At 38.4% G+C, this 18,388-nt stretch overlaps 1 protein-coding gene across 12 annotated transcripts in view; it reads left to right on the top strand.

The window, feature by feature from the left end:
* Window positions 1-17,798, top strand: part of RAPGEF2 (Rap guanine nucleotide exchange factor 2) — a 248,415-nt gene extending 230,617 nt beyond the window's left edge. For 6 of the 12 annotated variants that reach the window (XM_040471408.1, XM_040471402.1, XM_040471446.1 and 3 more), the window contains 12 exons: window positions 2,023-2,406; window positions 3,288-3,499; window positions 3,592-3,715; window positions 4,331-4,354; window positions 5,346-5,569; window positions 6,980-7,186; window positions 9,080-9,232; window positions 9,996-10,118; window positions 11,320-11,545; window positions 12,107-12,666; window positions 14,590-14,895; window positions 15,745-17,798. In XM_040471408.1, coding sequence (XP_040327342.1) covers window positions 2,023-2,406; window positions 3,288-3,499; window positions 3,592-3,715; window positions 4,331-4,354; window positions 5,346-5,569; window positions 6,980-7,186; window positions 9,080-9,232; window positions 9,996-10,118; window positions 11,320-11,545; window positions 12,107-12,666; window positions 14,590-14,895; window positions 15,745-15,770 — 2,569 coding nt within the window. In that variant the 3' untranslated portion in view covers window positions 15,771-17,798. The remainder of the gene's footprint in view (window positions 1-2,022; window positions 2,407-3,287; window positions 3,500-3,591; window positions 3,716-4,330; window positions 4,355-5,345; window positions 5,570-6,979; window positions 7,187-9,079; window positions 9,233-9,995; window positions 10,119-11,319; window positions 11,546-12,106; window positions 12,667-14,589; window positions 14,896-15,744) is intronic. The other 6 variants (XM_040471433.1, XM_040471426.1, XM_040471477.1 and 3 more) reach the window with 3 other exon arrangements.
* The last annotated feature ends 590 nt before the right edge of the window (window positions 17,799-18,388 follow it).

Below are 18,388 nucleotides of genomic sequence, written 5' to 3'. Positions count from 1 at the left end.
TGAATCAAAGGAAATGTACCCAGTAGACTGCTGACCCTCACAAGGATCTCTTAAGACCCTTTTGAAAAGGAGGGCACTGTGACCTGAATATTGTTATTGGCTGTCAGGGCACAGGCAGTCACTTCTTACACTGGCTGTAGGACACCAGGCTGGTGAAGTCACAGAGCTAATGCTGATTCTCTTTCCTGGATGTGTACATTCACAAACATGTTTTTAAATCATATTCTGTTGTCAATTTCTCCTGCCTACTCAACTTTTCTAGGAGCTGCAGTTGTTTAGATGGAGATATCAATGACCATGTGGCTGGCTAATGCTGCCTTTTATTGTGTGCTACACTGTGAAAAATACCTCGCTCTAGAACAAACTTTTGGTTGCTTCAGAGCTTGGTCTCCTGCTGCATAAGTGCTTATATCACATATTACTTGCAGGGTAACATTGTACCTGATTTTGTCAGTCTCCTGAATTTCCCTTGATAATATGTAATGTGTGTCCTCAGACCACAAATTAGTGAAAGTTGAAAAAGCAGTTACCTTTTGGCTCTAATTTAAAGACTAGATTCTGCACTCACTGAATATTAAGGAGTTTCATAAATCACATTTTTTTTTCTTTTTTTCTTGCTGGATGGAGTGTTCTTTTTGTACTTGAATTTTCCATAGTATAAATCTGATTTAATTCATTCAAAACTTCCTTTTTCTTGCTATCAACTACAACTTTTATTACTCTTCTTCACTTTTACTTTATTTCCAACCCTGACACCAGCAGTTAGTGTTGTTTTAGGAGATCAGTTTTTCTCATTATCATTTGAAGGCACATTGCTATATCTGTAACCATGATGGAGTTCTACAAATCTCCATTGAGGTGCAGATTCATGGCTCACAGTCAAGAAAATTATATATGAATACATGTCATGGGCTTCATGAGTAATCAAAACTGGGAATGTTCAATCTGTGGATGTGAAGGCCTCAAGGTATGTGTTTTCCGTCATGGTCGCTTTGGTGAAAGATGCAAAAGGCCAGTTTGGCAAGACTCCCACTGGGCTCATTCTGCTTCTGTCTTTATGGAATTTGGCTTAGGAAAACATCTGTCTACTAAACCAAAAAAAACAACCCCACAGGGCAAACATCTGGATTCTATTTTCAACAAGTTGTTTACAAAGAGAAAGGAGTAATAATGAGTTCTCATCTCTGTCACTGATAGTAACTACTCATTAATATTTGGGAGCCTCTGTTTCCTCATCCGACAAGAATAATACCTGCCCCACTTACTTGTAGGGTTTTTGTGAAAACCAGATATTTAAAAGTTAAAGATCAGGGCTCCTGGGTGGCTCAGTAGGTTAAGCGTCCGACTTCGGCTCAGGTCATGATCTCGTGGTTCATTAGTTCGAGCCCTGCATCAGACTGACAGCTCAGAGCCTGGAGCCTGCTTCAGGTTCTGTGTCTCCCTCTCTCTCCCCCTCCCCCTCCTCCCCCTCCCCCCAAATAAATAAACATAAAAAAAAAAAAACTATTTTGGCATTATTGTACTCATAGTATCAGATAGAAGGGAATATCTTATAGGTTTCTTTGGTATTTGAATAAGTTGGTTCAAATTGGATCACGTTTACCTATTAATAGTTACAGACTCTCTCTAGGAAAACAGGGTGATGACCTGTGTCTGATCTCTTCTGCCTTCCTTAGAGCCTGTTTTCTTATTTTAACTGAAATTTTAAATTGAGCTATTTTCTGTCACTTTTAGCAAAAATACATAAAATAATCTGGAAATCAGGGAAGGGCAGGAGAAAAATACATGACAACTGGTATAAATGAAATGACATGTGATTTATTAGCTCCCATCAGTGACTTCCTGATAGGTGATTCTATGAGCTGGTGACTGGGGCAGCAGCTGTATTCTCTGTCCTTGTACAAGAGAATTCTTCCATCACTCACAGCCTGTTCTTGCAAATGTTGTCTACAAAGTAGCATCATTCTTTCAAGTAATGTCATGAGACTGCTGCTTAGGCTTAGAATTGTGTGTTTTTCACAGGTATTACTTGAAAAACAACATGGAGACAGAAACTCTTTGTTCAGATGAAGATGCTCAGGAGCTGTTGAGGGAGAGTCAAATTTCCCTCCTGCAGCTCAGTACTGTTGAAGTGGCCACACAGCTCTCTATGCGGAATTTTGAACTTTTCCGTAACATTGAACCTACTGAATACATAGATGATTTATTTAAACTCAAATCAAAAACCAGCTGTGCCAACCTGAAGAAATTTGAAGAAGTAATTAACCAAGAAACATTTTGGGTAGCATCTGAAATTCTGAGAGAGACAAACCAGCTGAAGAGGATGAAGATCATTAAGCATTTCATCAAGATAGCACTACACTGCAGGGAATGCAAGAATTTTAACTCAATGTTTGCAATCATCAGGTAAGCGAGCATACAGGTCCTAAGATTCAATTCAGTTTGCAGATCAAAAATACACATCAGTCCAGGAACACCGTATAATTTCTATAAGTGTAGTAGCTTTTGATTGAATCATATTGAACAAGTCCTTTTCTCGGAATCCAATGATTCTTAATTTAAAGTCTCTGGTGAGCTACATGTAGAGCCCAGAAAAGCTATATTCACTACTTTTTTTAGTTCCGCGACTTAGGGCAAATTATTTTAATTTCTCTAGACATCAGTTTATTTCTCATAAAGGAACAGTGCCCCAAAGAAGGATCAAGTTGATTCAATGATATTATGTATGTGGACTTCTATCAGCCGGCACAAGGCAGATGCCCACTAAATGTTCATTTTCATTTTCTTCCCGTGTAAGTGCTTATACTGAGGCCGGAAGACACTACAAACTGAAACAATTAGCAATATTGCTATTCACGGTGATTATGAATCATTGTCTCTCACTAGGAGTTTGATCATATTGTCATTACTGTTAGGACTTTTATTTTATTCCTGTAGGATACTTGGCCAGTCTGTTTTATCACCAGCCTCCTATGTGCCAAGCGCTTCTCTGTGCATAGAAGCAGAGCTGCAAAACAGATGCTACCCTCATGATACTTCACATTCCAGTTGTTTGTCCATAATAAACAGACTAGAAGGGTCTGAAGGGTAATAACCCTTGGCCCTGACCCTGCTTCTGTCTTCAAGTCTCATTATCCAGAATTACTAGTAGTTTCTTATGAATCCCATAAATTGCTATGTATATACAGCATAAACACAGAGGTATTATACATTTATAAACAATATGCTATTTTTACTTTCTTTGTTTCGTAAGAATGAGTCATTTAATTTCCTTTTTTTCCTTTCAGTGGCCTAAATTTGGCACCAGTGGCAAGACTACGAACCACCTGGGAAAAACTTCCCAATAAATACGAAAAGCTGTTTCAAGATCTCCAAGACTTGTTTGATCCCTCCAGAAACATGGCAAAATATCGCAATGTCCTCAACAGTCAAAACCTGCAGCCTCCCATAATCCCTCTATTCCCAGTTATCAAGAAGGATCTCACATTCCTTCATGAAGGTAAGTATAAAGTAGATTTTCTGTCTTCACTTGTGGAAGCACACGATAAATGAATGTGATAGGATTCCCTTTTTCTTCTTTGCCAATTATAGGAAATGACTCAAAAGTTGATGGGCTAGTCAATTTTGAGAAGCTAAGGATGATTGCAAAAGAAATTCGTCATGTTGGCCGAATGGCTTCAGTTAACATGGACCCTGCCCTCATGTTCAGGACTCGGTGAGTGTGTCCTCTTCAGTAACACGTGTAGGCTTAGAGAAGTTTGGGTTTAGAGGTCTCCTAATAAATGAGAAATTTTTGAATATTTACATTTGCAGCTTGGCAGAAATTTTATTAGGTTGTGGCGAGAATCCCCTGAGCTCTAATTCGAAACAAATGTCTTATTTGGCCTCAGGTGCACTTTTGACTGTCCGTAAAAAACAGTTTGTCCTGCAGAAATTTTTCATTTGACATGAGGCACAACTATTCCTTACTTGTCACAACACTGGTTTGTAGAGCTTAAAACTCATAACTGATAGTATGAACTAAAATATGTAAAGAACCCAAACAATATGGGCTCAGTATCCATGCAATGGATTTAGTTGGCAGTGTAGTCAAAAATGATTAATCCAGTGAAGGAAAGGAGTTCTTAGAACAAAAAAATTAACCGTATCTGTCTCTTGAGCCAGAAAAGTATTGCGGGTAAAGTTGTGTGTGTGAGGTGATTATGCAGTTTAATGTTTGTGAGCTTCTAGTACTGCTTATCCAAAAGTCTAGTCCTTTCTTTCTGAGCTTGTGATCTTTCTGTCTCTCTTTCTACACCCATGCTTCAATCTCCATGGCTCTCACTTACAGGAAGAAGAAATGGAGGAGTTTGGGGTAAGTGGTGGAGACCTTGCAAACCCACACACAATTCTTATTCTGCTCATTGCATTGTTTTCGTACCTGCTGTATTTTCTGATGCTTTGCATTTTCTCTTAACCCTCTTGCTGACTTCACGTTTAATCTGTTGGGGCTTTTGTTTTTGAGGTCATGATCCATGAGAGCTGTGAAGTGGTTGATGATTGTTCTGGGGAACTGTAGGCCAGGCATACTTCTCAGTCTTCAAAAAGATTTTATTTTAATATGATTTGTGTACTTGGAAATGGAGAAAGCCTAATGCGGGGTTACGGGAGGAAGAACATTAAAAGGAAAAACTGTGCAATTTAAATACTATTGCACAGATATTTAAGTAAATATATATAATGTAAAAAGTGCCCCAAGGTGTTAAAACTACAGTTTTTACAGCTCAACTAACTACTGTTTTCATTCTATAAACCGATACTTTTTAAGCATAATTCTTAACAATTCATGTGCTAGTTTCTATATATATATATATGTTTACATTTGCATGATCATTTTATTAACAGATTGACCCATATTACTTCCAAAACTCTTTCACTCAAGGAATAAGAAAACGATTGTGAACAGTGTAGCTAATTTTATTTAAATTTATGTAAAATATCCTCTTTAGGAGAAGTAAATTTCATCTAAATCTCAATGATTTTTAACTGTGTATTGCATGAGCTCCTATATATAATCAGTATTTGCTGGCTTCTATGAAAGAACTGCCTTGAATGCTCTATAGATGAGAAAAGCAGAATTTCCGAGTTGGACTAGAAACATATATATATGTATGTACGTATGATTCTTTTTTAACTTAAGAAAATTTAATCTATATTAGTCTATATTTCCTTGTAACAGTTTACTTACCAGAATGAGGCATGTGATCTTTTGAACGCAGAATACTTGTGTAAGTCTTGGCATGTTTCAAATAGATAAAGGAACCCCATGGTAGAGTGAGCTGCATATCTGCCTTTTCATCTTCCAGGTCTCTCAGCCAGGGTAGTACAAATGCAACAGTGCTAGACGTTGCTCAGACAGGTGGTCATAAAAAGCGGGTACGTCGTAGTTCCTTTCTCAATGCCAAAAAGCTTTACGAAGACGCCCAAATGGCTCGAAAAGTCAAGCAGTACCTGTCCAATTTGGAGCTAGAAATGGATGAGGAGAGTCTGCAGACCTTATCACTGCAGTGTGAGCCAGCAACCAACACATGTGAGTTTTTCCTTAAAGCGGCTGCAGAATCTGAAACGCAGATTTGTTTCCTGAGCAGTGGTATGGGCGGCGACAAGTGGGGCTTAGCACCGAGGGGGCAGTAGCATCCTGGCAACATACTAGCCCCTCCCTTGAATGCTGCCATTGATCCCATGCAGTACTGGCCTAGGCCAGGCCTCCCGTCCAACTCACTTGGCTTGGGCAGGGTGACCACAGAGACTTAGGGAGACGGCTGTTTCCGTTGTGTCTTTGTTGTCTCGCAAAGATACTTCCAAAGTGATGGGCAACCTGAGAGGCGAGAGTGGTGAAGGGCCTGCCTCGTCAGAGGGGTCTGTGACTAGGTGCACCTGCTGCCTTTTATACCCTCAGCCTGACAGCGCCGGCAGGAAGTTTGCCTGACACAGGAAGCAGTGGTTCTGCTGCACGGTACCAAAACGCAGCCTAACGTGTAGTTTCCCAGCCTTCAAAAATCCGACCAGGCTAGAAATGGGGGCAGTTTTCTGCTTGTTTGCATCTGCATTCGTGTAAGATCGAGGCATTTTCCATTTAGGACACTTTCGGGTCTTTTATGGACAGGTTTGAAGATACCCTTGATAGAATTTAAATGTTAGATGAGTTGAGAAGATTCAAGTTACTAGATTTTCCCAGGACACCGAAGAGCTTGTCCTCTGGAGTCAGATTGGTTTGAGTTCAAATCCTGTTTGTTTCTCCAGATAGCAACGTCCCGTTAGGCAACTAACTTGAGCTCCCTTATCCTTAGCTTCTTTACGTGTAAATGGAGGAAGTACATCTGTGTCATTGAGTTGTTTTGAATGTTAATACGTTATACATACAGCATTTTTAATTGTCCTATTCAAATTGTCTTCTATATGCCATGGAATTATATAATCAGTCTAATATTCAAGCTGTATTGGTTGCTATTGGCTAACATAGATAATTTTACCCATAGGAGAGAATTTAAGAGTGAAAAGATTATAGTTAATACCATTTATTAAATAAAAACTAAGCTCATACATGTCAAGGAATTTTGAGCTCCATTTTGAAAAGTAATCCTAATAATTTTCCTGTTGTAGATTTTATCATATATTTCTGCTTTTTATATACATACACACAGCATATTGAACTCTCCACATTTTTCTACTTTTATTTTTTAGTGGTATTTAATAGTATAATCATCATTTGCGACAGTTTCATAAAGTAAATATGTTTGTCCTGTCAGGCCTATATTATTTTCTGTAACTAGGGTTCCCTCCCACCCCCATTTCTGCCCTTTATGTGGGTAACAGGAAAAAGACATGATACCCATTTTCGTGTTCTAAAGTGTAGAAAATGCTTTTGCAGTTCTGAACTTGTATATAGCTACTAACTTCTGAAATTTCTTGTTCTGTTTTTAAACCAAACAATTAACAGTGCCTAAGAATCCTGGTGACAAAAAGCCGGTCAAGTCTGAGACCTCCCCAGTGGCTCCAAGGGCAGGATCGCAACAGAAAGCACAAGCCCAGCCACAGCCCCAACAGCCACCGCCACCACATAAAATCAACCAAGGACTGCAGGTTCCTGCTGTGTCCCTTTATCCCTCGCGAAAGAAAGTACCCGTAAAGGATCTCCCACCTTTTGGTAGGTGATTCAAATCATATCCTCTTTTGAGGCTATTTGGTGTCATGTTTTTCAGATTAGGAAAAAATCCTTATCTTGAATACCTCTAATTTACTTGAGTCTCTATTTGATTGTTACCTCTTAGTAAAACATTAATGTTCAGAAAGTTAAATTTTACTGTTACCAGTGGAAGGGACTGTTTACTGTTTATTCTATAGAGTGTCTCCTTGAATCATGCTCATTTGTTATTGGGAGGGGAGGGCGTGTGAAATGGGAGTGTTAGTATATATCTATTAGTTTTGTCCCTTTATGTAAATAGTACAACAAAGTTATATTTCATAAAATGTATGGGTTCTTTTTTGTACATTTATGTGAAAGGAAACAATGTTAATAAAAGGGGGGGAAAAAAAAAAACCTTCCTACCCAGGGACACCCTGTCCTTATGAGGTGGGCAAGAGTCTTCCAGTAGGTCCTTCGTATACTTTATCTTTGGCTCTTTCTTCCCGGTCAGCATATATGCCATTTGTTGAATTTGGGGAAGAGTGACAAAAGAATATCTTTGCTTGACATTTCCGCTTTGATTTGTATTTGTATTTGTATTTGTATTACTCTCCCTATCACAAACTGAATTACAGGTTTCTTTGTCCGTCATCTTATTAATATTCATATCTTCCTAAATCCCCTGCAACCTGACTTCTGTTTCCTCTTTTACACTGACCTTCTTATATGGAAGTTTATCAGTCTTTCTTTTACTTAAATATAACTTTTTAGCCAAATGTGTAGGTGTGCCTGAATATAAAGCACTTTTTTAATCTCTGCATAATGCTGGCCTTGGAATTTTATCCCAAATCACAACTATTTATTCGTACAGCTTTAGTGTACTTAACATTTTCATGCATGTTGTGTATATCAGCATGTATATACATAAATATTGCTCTAAAAGTGGTCTTTAAGTAACTGTATTAAAACAAGATCAGATGTTTACATGAGGTGAAATGAAGGCTTAAAATCTGTGTTAAATTTCACCGCCTCCTTTTTAATGGATCCTGGTAAGTCTGAGAACATTAAAACTAGCATTGACTGAGGCAGTGTCAGGTGGTATTTCCAAGTATCTCTTTGTCGTTCAGAAATAAGGCAATTGAGAGTGCCTCAGAAGAATACTAGAGGCTTTGTAAACTATTATAATGTGACTCCCCCATTTCTAAAAATATTTCTTGGGGGGAAAATTACCTTGTATTGGGATATGTAATCCTTTTTCTTCTACCCTCATCCTTCTTGATCCTACGCTTGGCACTAGATCACTCCCTTCTGAAATCGTCTCCTGTGGTTTCTGTGACACAGGGCACTTCCATGGGTCTACTTCTGCTTTTCTTGCATCTACTTATTTGATCGAATATTAACTTCATGGAATTCCCTAGAACGTTTTTATTCACTTTTCTTACTACCTCTGGTTAGCTCTTGGCTCGTTAGTTTTCTCCCATCATTCCCACTTCTCCTGAGCCAACACACCCAGTAATACCAAAATACCTGTTTGAGTTCACCAAAATACTCAGCCTTGAATTCTAATAATAAATATTCTTAGCTGATCACTTTTGTCCTAAATTCTAATATTTTCAAATTGCTCATTTTTTTTTCTTCATTGTTGTCTGATGTCAACATATTGTTGAATGAATGTTGATTAAGATTTAGAATCTAAAGTAAAATATCAAAAGCAGTCTATTTCTAGCACTCCAGCAGATCCCAGTCAGAAACCACATTACAGGTACTGTGTGCCTTCTGTAAGCTTACTGTTTATACCATGATGATATTACAAGTAGGTTGAAACTAAATGTAATATTAAATCATCCAAAAAGATTTTATTCATGTGATTCCTTTTTACTCATGAAAATACATATTTCTTTCTTTCTTTTATAGGCATATATTCTCCACAAGCTTTAAAGAAAATTCTTTCTTTGTCTGAAGAAGGAAGTCTGGAGCGTCATAAAAAACAAGCAGAAGACACTATATCAAACGCATCTTCCCAGCTTTCTTCTCCTCCCACTTCTCCACAGAGTTCTCCAAGGAAAGGTAGAACTAAATTACTTACTGTTTTCCTTTATAGCAGTCCATACATTTCAGCTGCAATAAATTCCAGATTTATATATCACGTCATTTTTGATGTTCGGGTCATTTAAAATGATGTCCTATATAATGCCCAATGGATTCCCCCCCCACCCCCCCCTGGTTTATAAATTTGGAAGAATTTTGGTATTTCTTAATAGTAAATAGTGTTAAACTACATATTGCCGTTTAAAACATATATATATATGGTTTTTATTGATTGTAAGTATGGAAATAATTTTTATAGTAAAAGGTGTTCTAACTAAATATAATTATATAACATTAATTGCAGAGTAGAAAGCTTTAAAAACATAAAAAAACTAATATCTTCCTGATTTATTTTTTCATTGTATTAACACGGGTCTTGATTATCTTTTTTTTGTTGCTATTTTATTTTCAAAGAGATTAAATTTTAGGCAAACTCACTTCTTTATGTTGATGCTTTCTTATATTAAAATAATAGTAATTTTTTGCTGAATAACCCTCCAAGTTCCTTTCTCTTTCTACCCTTTAACTGAATGGGTATAAACCAGTAATAAATGGCTAAGACAGTTTTCTCTAGAGGAAGGCCAAAAAGATGAATAAATTGTTAGATTTCACTGACATAACAAATACCTTTTCAGCTTTACTTCTTAGATATTTCAGACATGGATGCATTTTGTGTGCGTATCAGTCTCTCCTGTCCTTGTTAAATGGATACATCTAAATTCTTTTCTCATCCTGTTGTTAGGTGGCAGTGACAATCAGCTGAGATCTTTTGGCTCCGGGCAGTTGGACTTAACCAGTTCCTCCTCTTCTCTTGGAAGTGAGAACAGTAACAAGAATAACAATGCTCCACGGACCTATGGGATAGGTGGGGTTTACAGAACCAAAGACGGGGTGGGAAAGAGAGGAATTTCCTCATTATTAGTTAAGGAAAATGGGAGAATTCCTCTAAATGTCAAGTGCTCCACCCAAGTGATTATTTTTCTAGAGGTGTTTTTTTGAGAGGACTGTTCAGGGAACGCTTTAAATCTTGTCCATCAGAACTTTCAGTGTCCTCTAAAAAAAAGACTTCTCATAGATGAATGCATTAAATCTTATCAAGACCTGTGCAACCTTTAAAAAATAAATCAGGAATTAACAAGTTACTGAAAGGATGGGGAAGTACTTATAGAAGGTAAATTAGCAACATTTAGGTGTTCTAGATTTAATTTTTTTATTAGGTAAGTGGCATTGAAAAATCTGCATTGCATACACATAATCATATAAAACCAGTATTTTAAGTAATGTGAGATCTATACTAATATTGTTTAAAAAATGAGTACTGAGAAAGAAGATTTGAATTTTTTCATTAAAAATATCAAGACAAGCACCTCTTTCTTTGTGGCTTTCAAAATTATTTTTAGCAGCAAAGGAGAGTTAAGGGTCCTTCAGGACATCTGTTTAGACATAGTGATGGTCTAGGGAGAAACTGGAGATTTTGCACATTACATCCTTCAAAACAATTGGCTTCTTTGCGATTCATCCAATATAATATTAATACTGAAAAACAAATGGCAAAAACCCAAAGGTATTTTCTTCAGGTATTTCAGGTATTATTCTTATATGTCCACTTGAAATGGTAAGACACATACTTCTAGCTGAATATTCTCTGCCATAAAGTTCTAAAAATTAAAAACTTCATTGAAGATTACTGACTTTGCAGTTAAAAAAGTACTTTTAAACTTATCATACTTATTCTTCTTAGTTTCTTTTATATAGACTAATAGTATTATTTATACCTAAAGGAGCTAAGAATAGTCAACTAGTGCCATGATTTCTGCAAAATTTCCTAGTGCACATAACAGTGTTTCTTTTTTTCTTCTTTAAACTTTCATGAAACATGTTAAATTTCATTTGAGTAAAAGTTTACCTTACCAGTCACCCAAGTCTCCACAAGTAAAATGGTTTTTCCCTCACTTCAATGGTGGTACCTTTGGCCTGCAGTTTGGTTTTGCTTCTATTTGGTAGACTTCAGTTTTATGTTGTAAACCTATGGTGTCTAATTAATATGGTCGTTATTTCCCATGCAGGCTACACTCTGGCTCCCAGTGGTACTGTGGATAATTTCTCAGATTCTGGTCACAGTGAGATTTCTTCACGATCCAGTATTGTCAGCAATTCTTCCTTTGACTCAGTGCCAGTCTCGCTGCATGATGAGAGGCGCCAGAGGCATTCTGTCAGCATTGTGGAGACAAACCTCGGTGTGGGCAGGATGGAAAGGCGGACTGTGATTGAACCAGACCAGTACAGCTTAGGGTGGGCAGCGTTTCTTTAGTGTTCTTTTACATTCCTTCTTCCATCCTCTAAAAATTAGTCCTTTATTCTGGATGTGGATTTCTGTTATTTTACCTAATGCCCAAGAAATGCTCACCCATCCCAGTTCTAATTTTTACAACTTCTAGATTAAGTTCCGTGCAATTTTTGTTGTATGCACTGCTTTTCAAGTTAGCTTCATTCTTGGAATACAGTTGCTCTGTGCTAAAGGAAGAGGCTGGTTTCAGGATGTACCAGGTCCTGTGTGTGCGCTGCCTCCCTGAAATCAGATTATGTTGACTCGTCCTTTAACCTTCTAAGGAAAGGGTTCCTTTATTATATATAAGCAAGTTGTTGTTCTTTTCCCTCTGTATTGGTGATGACAAGGTGAGCAAACTGGATGTGGCAGAACCGGCCAGGAGAATGAAACTCGGGGGTGCTTTTATCCTCTTCCTGTGATGAAACAAAGCCACCTTTCTGGGGGGAGAAAACGTATTTTGGTTTTATATCACAGATTTATTAACAATCTTGCACTTTTTCCCCTTTTCATCTTCAACCACGTAGGTCCTATGCACCAATGTCTGAGAGTCGAGGCTTGTATGCTACAGCTACAGTAATTTCTTCCCCAAGCACAGAGGAACTTTCCCAAGACCAAGGGGATCGTGCGTCACTCGATGCCGCCGACAGTGGCCGTGGGAGCTGGACGTCGTGCTCAAGTGGCTCACATGATAATATACAGACCATTCAGCACCAGAGAAGCTGGGAAACACTTCCATTTGGACACACTCACTTTGATTATTCAGGGGATCCTGCAGGTTTATGGGCCTCAAGTAGCCATATGGACCAACTTATGTTTTCTGATCACAGCACAAAGTACAACAGGCAAAATCAAAGTAGAGAGAGTCTTGAACAAGCCCAATCCCGGGCAAGCTGGGCATCTTCCACAGGATACTGGGGAGAAGACTCAGAAGGTGACACAGGCACAATAAAGCGAAGGGGTGGAAAAGATGTTTCCATTGAAGCCGAAAGCAGTAGCATCACCTCTGTGACCACAGAAGAAGCCAAACCTGTTCCTACGCCGGCCCACATAGCTGTGACGTCGAGTACTACAAAGGGACTTATTGGTAAGCTTATTAGAGAGCTTTGTCAGATCTCACCTTTCAAAAGTAAAATTATGTGTTCATGGTTCTTTTCCTCATCTTGACCCACCCGTTGTTGTCAGGGGCTTCCAAATTAGCGGTATGTTCAGGATTTTGAAATAAGAGTAGTGAAGAGCCCAGGTTCTGTGGTCAGGTACATACAGATATATTCCAGCATAATAAACAGTCTGTACATTTTAGCAGTCAAGATCAGCAGATTATCATTATGGATGTTTTCTTACCTTTTAGGCTAAAAGTATCAGAAGGATGCCCATTCTTTCTAAAGGAAGAATTTTTTGCGTAATCGGAGCTGTTTTAAAAGTTCTATTTTGTTCCTTGAATTCTACTTAGAACTTGACACTTTGCATATATAAATCTTCCATTCACTTTTGTTATGCAGACAAATCATGTGCTGCACACTGTAGAACAAGGAAGAGGGTGCTGAGAAGTAGCATAAAGCATAAGAGCATAGGCTACGAATTTGGCGGATTGGGGGTTGAATCCCTGTTTGCCACTTTACTCACTTTGTGACATATGGGCAAGGTACTAACCTATATCTGCTTCTTCCTTTGTGAAACGAGCTTAATAATTTCTATCAATACGGTTGATGTGGGGATTAAAGGGAACTCAATGGAAAGCACTTAGAACTGTGCCTAGATAGTAATTTATAAGTATTTGAAAGATGTTTTTGCTTTGCTGCTGCTGTTTCTCTTATGAAGTCTCACATGTTCCCCCATTCCTATCAGGTTGTATTTTCTATGGCATAGTCAACATCTACCTAACTGAAGTGTAGGAATAAATTACAGGATACAGAGTCAGAGACTCTATAAATATAGAACGGAATTTATTAATAGGGAAATTGTTATTTTGCCATATAAATGGTCATGGATGGATAACAGTTAATACCTTGTCTTGGGTTGCAATTTTTAAAGCACTTTCTTTTAACAAACTAATACTTAGAATTTTTATTGCAAAGACGGGAATGAGTTTCATTCCTAATAACTGAATCTATGAAGTTCCAGAAAATAAAACTCTCATTCTACTTGGCTTCACAGATTTCATGTTCTAGGTCATGAACGTTAATAAAGGACTTTAAAAGAAATACATACCTTATAGTTTAGAGTTTTAAAATTTGTGTCAATTTTTGCATGACTTTTCCAAATTTAATTCTCTTTTCCAAAGTGAAGCCCAAGACCTGAAAGTAATGTACGATTGATTTTCTGTCTGACAAGGGTAAATGCCCAGGTAATATGGACTAGCTTACCTTGTCCTTAGGGTAGGGGGAGAAGGAGGAAGGAAACTTTTAGCAGGCACTACTAATATCTCCCAGGCATAATACTAGGATTTTATGTTTTCTCTTTGCTTAAACTTTCCAATAAACCCAAGAGTTAAGTGTTAACCTTATTACTATTTTATAGTGAAATGCAAGATCTGAAGTAGTCTGTTTAGTAACGTCTCTCACCAGTTATTTTACCATGGTGATAACCATTGAGAATATTTGGCCCAGTTAACATCCATTTCCTCGCCTGCCATATCCCCCACACAACGTAAATCACATTTGTCATTGCACGGTGTTTGCTGTCTCAATAATTAGTTTTATAATTAAACAAAAATGTTTTTAATGTTTTATTATTTTTGAGACAGAGAGAGACAGAGCATGAACGGGGGAGGGTCAGAGAGAGAGGGAGACACAGAATCTGAAGCAGGCTCCAGGCTCTGAGCTGTCAGCACAGAGCCTGACGCGGGGCTCGAGCTCACGGACTGTGAGATCATGACCTGAGCCGAAGTCGGACGCTTAACCGACTGAGCCACCCAGGCGCCCCAGTTTTATAATTTATCGTAAACATTTGTGGCATGAAATAATCGTCCACAAAATTTGCAATGACCGGTACATTGTCTTCACTACAGTGCGGAAGGAGGGCAGGTATCGAGAGCCCCCGCCCACCCCTCCAGGCTACATTGGAATCCCTATCACTGACTTTCCAGAAGGACATTCCCATCCGGCCAGGAAACCTCCGGACTACAACGTGGCACTTCAGAGATCTCGGATGGTCGCCCGACCCACCGACACAGCTGGGCCTTCGCCTGCACAGCAGCCACACGGGCCTCCAGCGAGCGGCAGGCCAGTGAACAAACCACAGTGGCATAAGCCCAATGAGTGTGACCCGCGCCTCGCCCCCTATCAGTCTCAAGGGTTTTCCACCGAGGAGGATGGTATATATACGCATTCTTAAAACCATAGCATTAGTGTGTTCACTTATTCTGCCTGTGAGCTTTCGAGGGCATTTGTTTTCTTAACACTTTGGTCAGCTGCGTCTTTAGCCATATATCCTACATAAGGAACATTTTGTGTTCAGTTTGTTCGTTCCTGAACGTGTTTAGAAATACCAAAGATTGCCGAGGGGACACTTGCAATAAAGTGTGTTACATGACTAGATTTCTTACTGATTCTCAAAGTTTCTCTGTGGAAATGTATTTGGACTTTTAACGGGATCCGAATGAAAGTCTGATAAAGAAGCATACCTTATAGCTTCTTTGCCGCCTTTCTATAAATCTACCCGGCCATGCTGGAATGAGGGTGACGGAGATCACCCTCTGCCCTTGTTTAACATGTTTTATTATGCAAATAATCATAATGGAAAAAAAGTAAAAGACAAAAAATGAAAATCACTTCTAGTCCTACCTCTTGCAGATAGCAATTATTAACATTTTGTTACATATCCTTCTAGATTTATGTGTGCGTATATATTATTTAAAGTCCCATGCTGCTTCATAATTTTCAATTAATTTATTAACTTTGCAATCAGTAAGCATACGATATTTATATCTTCTACTGTGTATATTTAAAGATATGCATCATATGTACTTTTTTTAAAACTTTAGTATTAATCATTACTTAGAAAAAAAGGGAAAAGATTTTAAGTGAGCTATACTAAAAACATAGCTATGGTATTTTTATTTAACCTATCAGTGAATGTATTCTCTCTAGCAAAGAAATGACTTGCCTGCTCACTTTTTTTTTTTTTTTTCCTTTCTTTCTTTTTTTTCTCATTGTGTTTGCAGAAGATGAACAAGTATCTGCTGTTTGAGGCACAGGCTTTTCTGGATCCAGAGTTAGCCACCTAAAAGGAGAGCACAAGAAGACGTCCCTAGCAGTGGAGCCGTGGAACTCGCATTCTGAGGATGGTGGACCAGTTTGCCTCCTTCCCTGCCTTAAAAGCAGCATGGGGCTTCTTCTCCCCTTCTTCCTTTCCCCTTTGCATGTGAAATACTGTGAAGAAATTGCCCTGGCACTTTTCAGACTTTGTTGCTTGAAATGCACAGTGCAGCAATCTTCGAGCTCCCACTGTTGCTGCCTGCCACATCACACAGTATCATTCCCAATTCCAAGATCATCACAACAAGATGATTCACTCTGGCTGCACTTCTCAATGCCTGGAAGGATTTTTTTAAATCTTCCTTTTAGATTTCAATCCAGTCCTAGCACTTGGTCTCATTGGGATAATGAGAAAAGCTAGCCATTGAACTACTTGGGGCCTTTAACCCATCAAAGAAGACAAAGAAAAACAATGAAATCCTCTTGAGTACAGTGCTTTGTCCACTTGTTTACAATGTCTTTTTTTTTTTTTTTTAATGAATTTAAAGATTGTGTTCAGAGAGTAAATGTTCTATCCATTTGATGATCACAGTATTATTTTGAACCTTTAAGTAGGGTTGCCAGCCTGGGTTTCTAAAAAACCAAATATGCCGGACAGGGTGTGGTCACACCAAGAAGAGGGAAGACCTGGCTTGCGACCCTGTCTTCCCGTGTCCTTCTGGCCTCACCCATGAAGTGCCCTATCCTGGAAGTAGAAGATGTTAGCCAATTACTTAGATACCAAGACACCTCATCCACTCCTTCCCCAGTGGGTGGGGTTCTTCTGTAAAACTGTTTGCACATGGCCAGGGGAGGGAAAAAGGACTCTTGTGTCCTGTGTCTGAGCCTTATGGAGTGCAGGACAGTGTCATTTGAGGGCGTGTCCTGCTCCATCGAGACGGATGGCAAACCCCGTTTTTTTAAGTTATGTTTCTTTGATTTTTGTTAAATTAGTTTTAGGGATTTTTTTTTTTTTTTTTCGTTTTTAAAGAGAAACGTTTGTAACTGGATAGCATTGCAGTGAAAGCAGCTTGGGATATTGGAGCTAACGCCAGCTGTTAATACTGCTCTTTCGAGACAGCCTCCCTGTACCGAACTGGCATTAGGGAATAAACAAGCCTTTAACGTGATAGAGGAACAAAAGATCAAAAACCTGATTAGACATGCCAGCCTTTGCGAGGTGGGTTAGTCACCAAAGACTAACCTGGAAGTGGCTTTATGGACGCTGCAGATAGAGAAGGCCTACGTGTAGCAACCACCTGCTCACAGCTGCTATTAACCCTATAGTGACTGAAATGACCCCTCCACTCTATTTTTGTGTTGTTTTTGCACAGACTCCGGAAAAGTGAAGGCTGCCAATCCGAGTAGTACTCAAATGTGAGGAACTGCTGGTCTTGGATTTTTTTTCCATTAAATTCAGCTGATCATATTGATCAGTAGATAAACGTAAATAGCTTCAAATTTTAAAAGTCAAATTGCAGTGTTTTTTCACTGCATCAAAACGATGTCAGTGCTTTATTTAATAAATCTCTTCTGTATCATGGCATTTGTCTACTTGCTTATATATTACATTGTCAATTATGCATTTGTAATTTTCCATGTAATAGGCATTATTTGCCAGTTTTCTTATATAGGCTGTGGACCTCATGTGCAGATAGACAGAAACCTAGCTCTACCACAAGTCGCACAAACGTTATCTAAGCATTAAGTAATTGTAGAACATAGGACTGCTAATCTCAGTTCGCTCTGTGATGTCAAGTGCAGAATGTACAATTAACTGGTGATTTCCTCATACTTTTGATACTACTTGTACCTGTATGTCTTTTAGAAAGACATTGGTGGAGTCTGTATCCCTTTTGTATTTTTAATACAATAATTGTACATATTGGTTATATTTTTGTTGAAGATGGTAGAAATGTACTATGTTTATGCTTCTACATCCAGTTTGTACAAGCTGGAAAATAAATAAATATAACATAAAGCCTGGTCTCTATCCTTAATGAATCGTGCATGCTTTTTATTACCGAAGTGTAATAAGGCCTTTGGGTCTTACTGCAGGACCAAGCCCTCAGAAGGTCAAGGAGATTTAGCCTAGTTAGTATAAAAACTACCTAAAACTATTCTTTTAGGTAGCTTTCTGTTGAATCAAAGATACTAATATCACAAACCAAACCACATTCAGAATTCAGTGTTTCTTGAGATTCAGTGAAAAATAATGATGATCCATATATATTTACAGAGCATTGGTCTCTTCTCAACTCTTTCTTTTCCAATAAAAATTTCTGTGGGACATATTTTAATTCCCAGTGTGCATAATGAGAAACAGGACCTCAGAGAACATAAACTGTTATTCACGATCATGACCACTAAGTTCAAGGTACAATGTAGCTAATGATTTGAGACTTCTGAGCACATAAAATATTGTTATGTCTAGGAGTTGTGTTATTTGGTAAGTCTGAGTAATGCTTCAGTCTATCAGAAGGGCACTTATACTTAAAAGGTAAAAATCAGTTCAGCAGCAACCTATTTAAGCACTTTTGAAATCAAGGACTCATTTCTTAGCCTCAAGCA

The sequence above is a fragment of the Herpailurus yagouaroundi genome, unplaced genomic scaffold (genome assembly GCF_014898765.1).
Source record: "Herpailurus yagouaroundi ecotype Mexico unplaced genomic scaffold, PumYag 28, whole genome shotgun sequence".
NCBI lineage: Eukaryota > Metazoa > Chordata > Mammalia > Carnivora > Felidae > Herpailurus > Herpailurus yagouaroundi.
The sequence above is the reverse complement of the archived record's forward strand: the minus strand, read 5'-3'. Positions and strand labels throughout refer to the sequence as shown.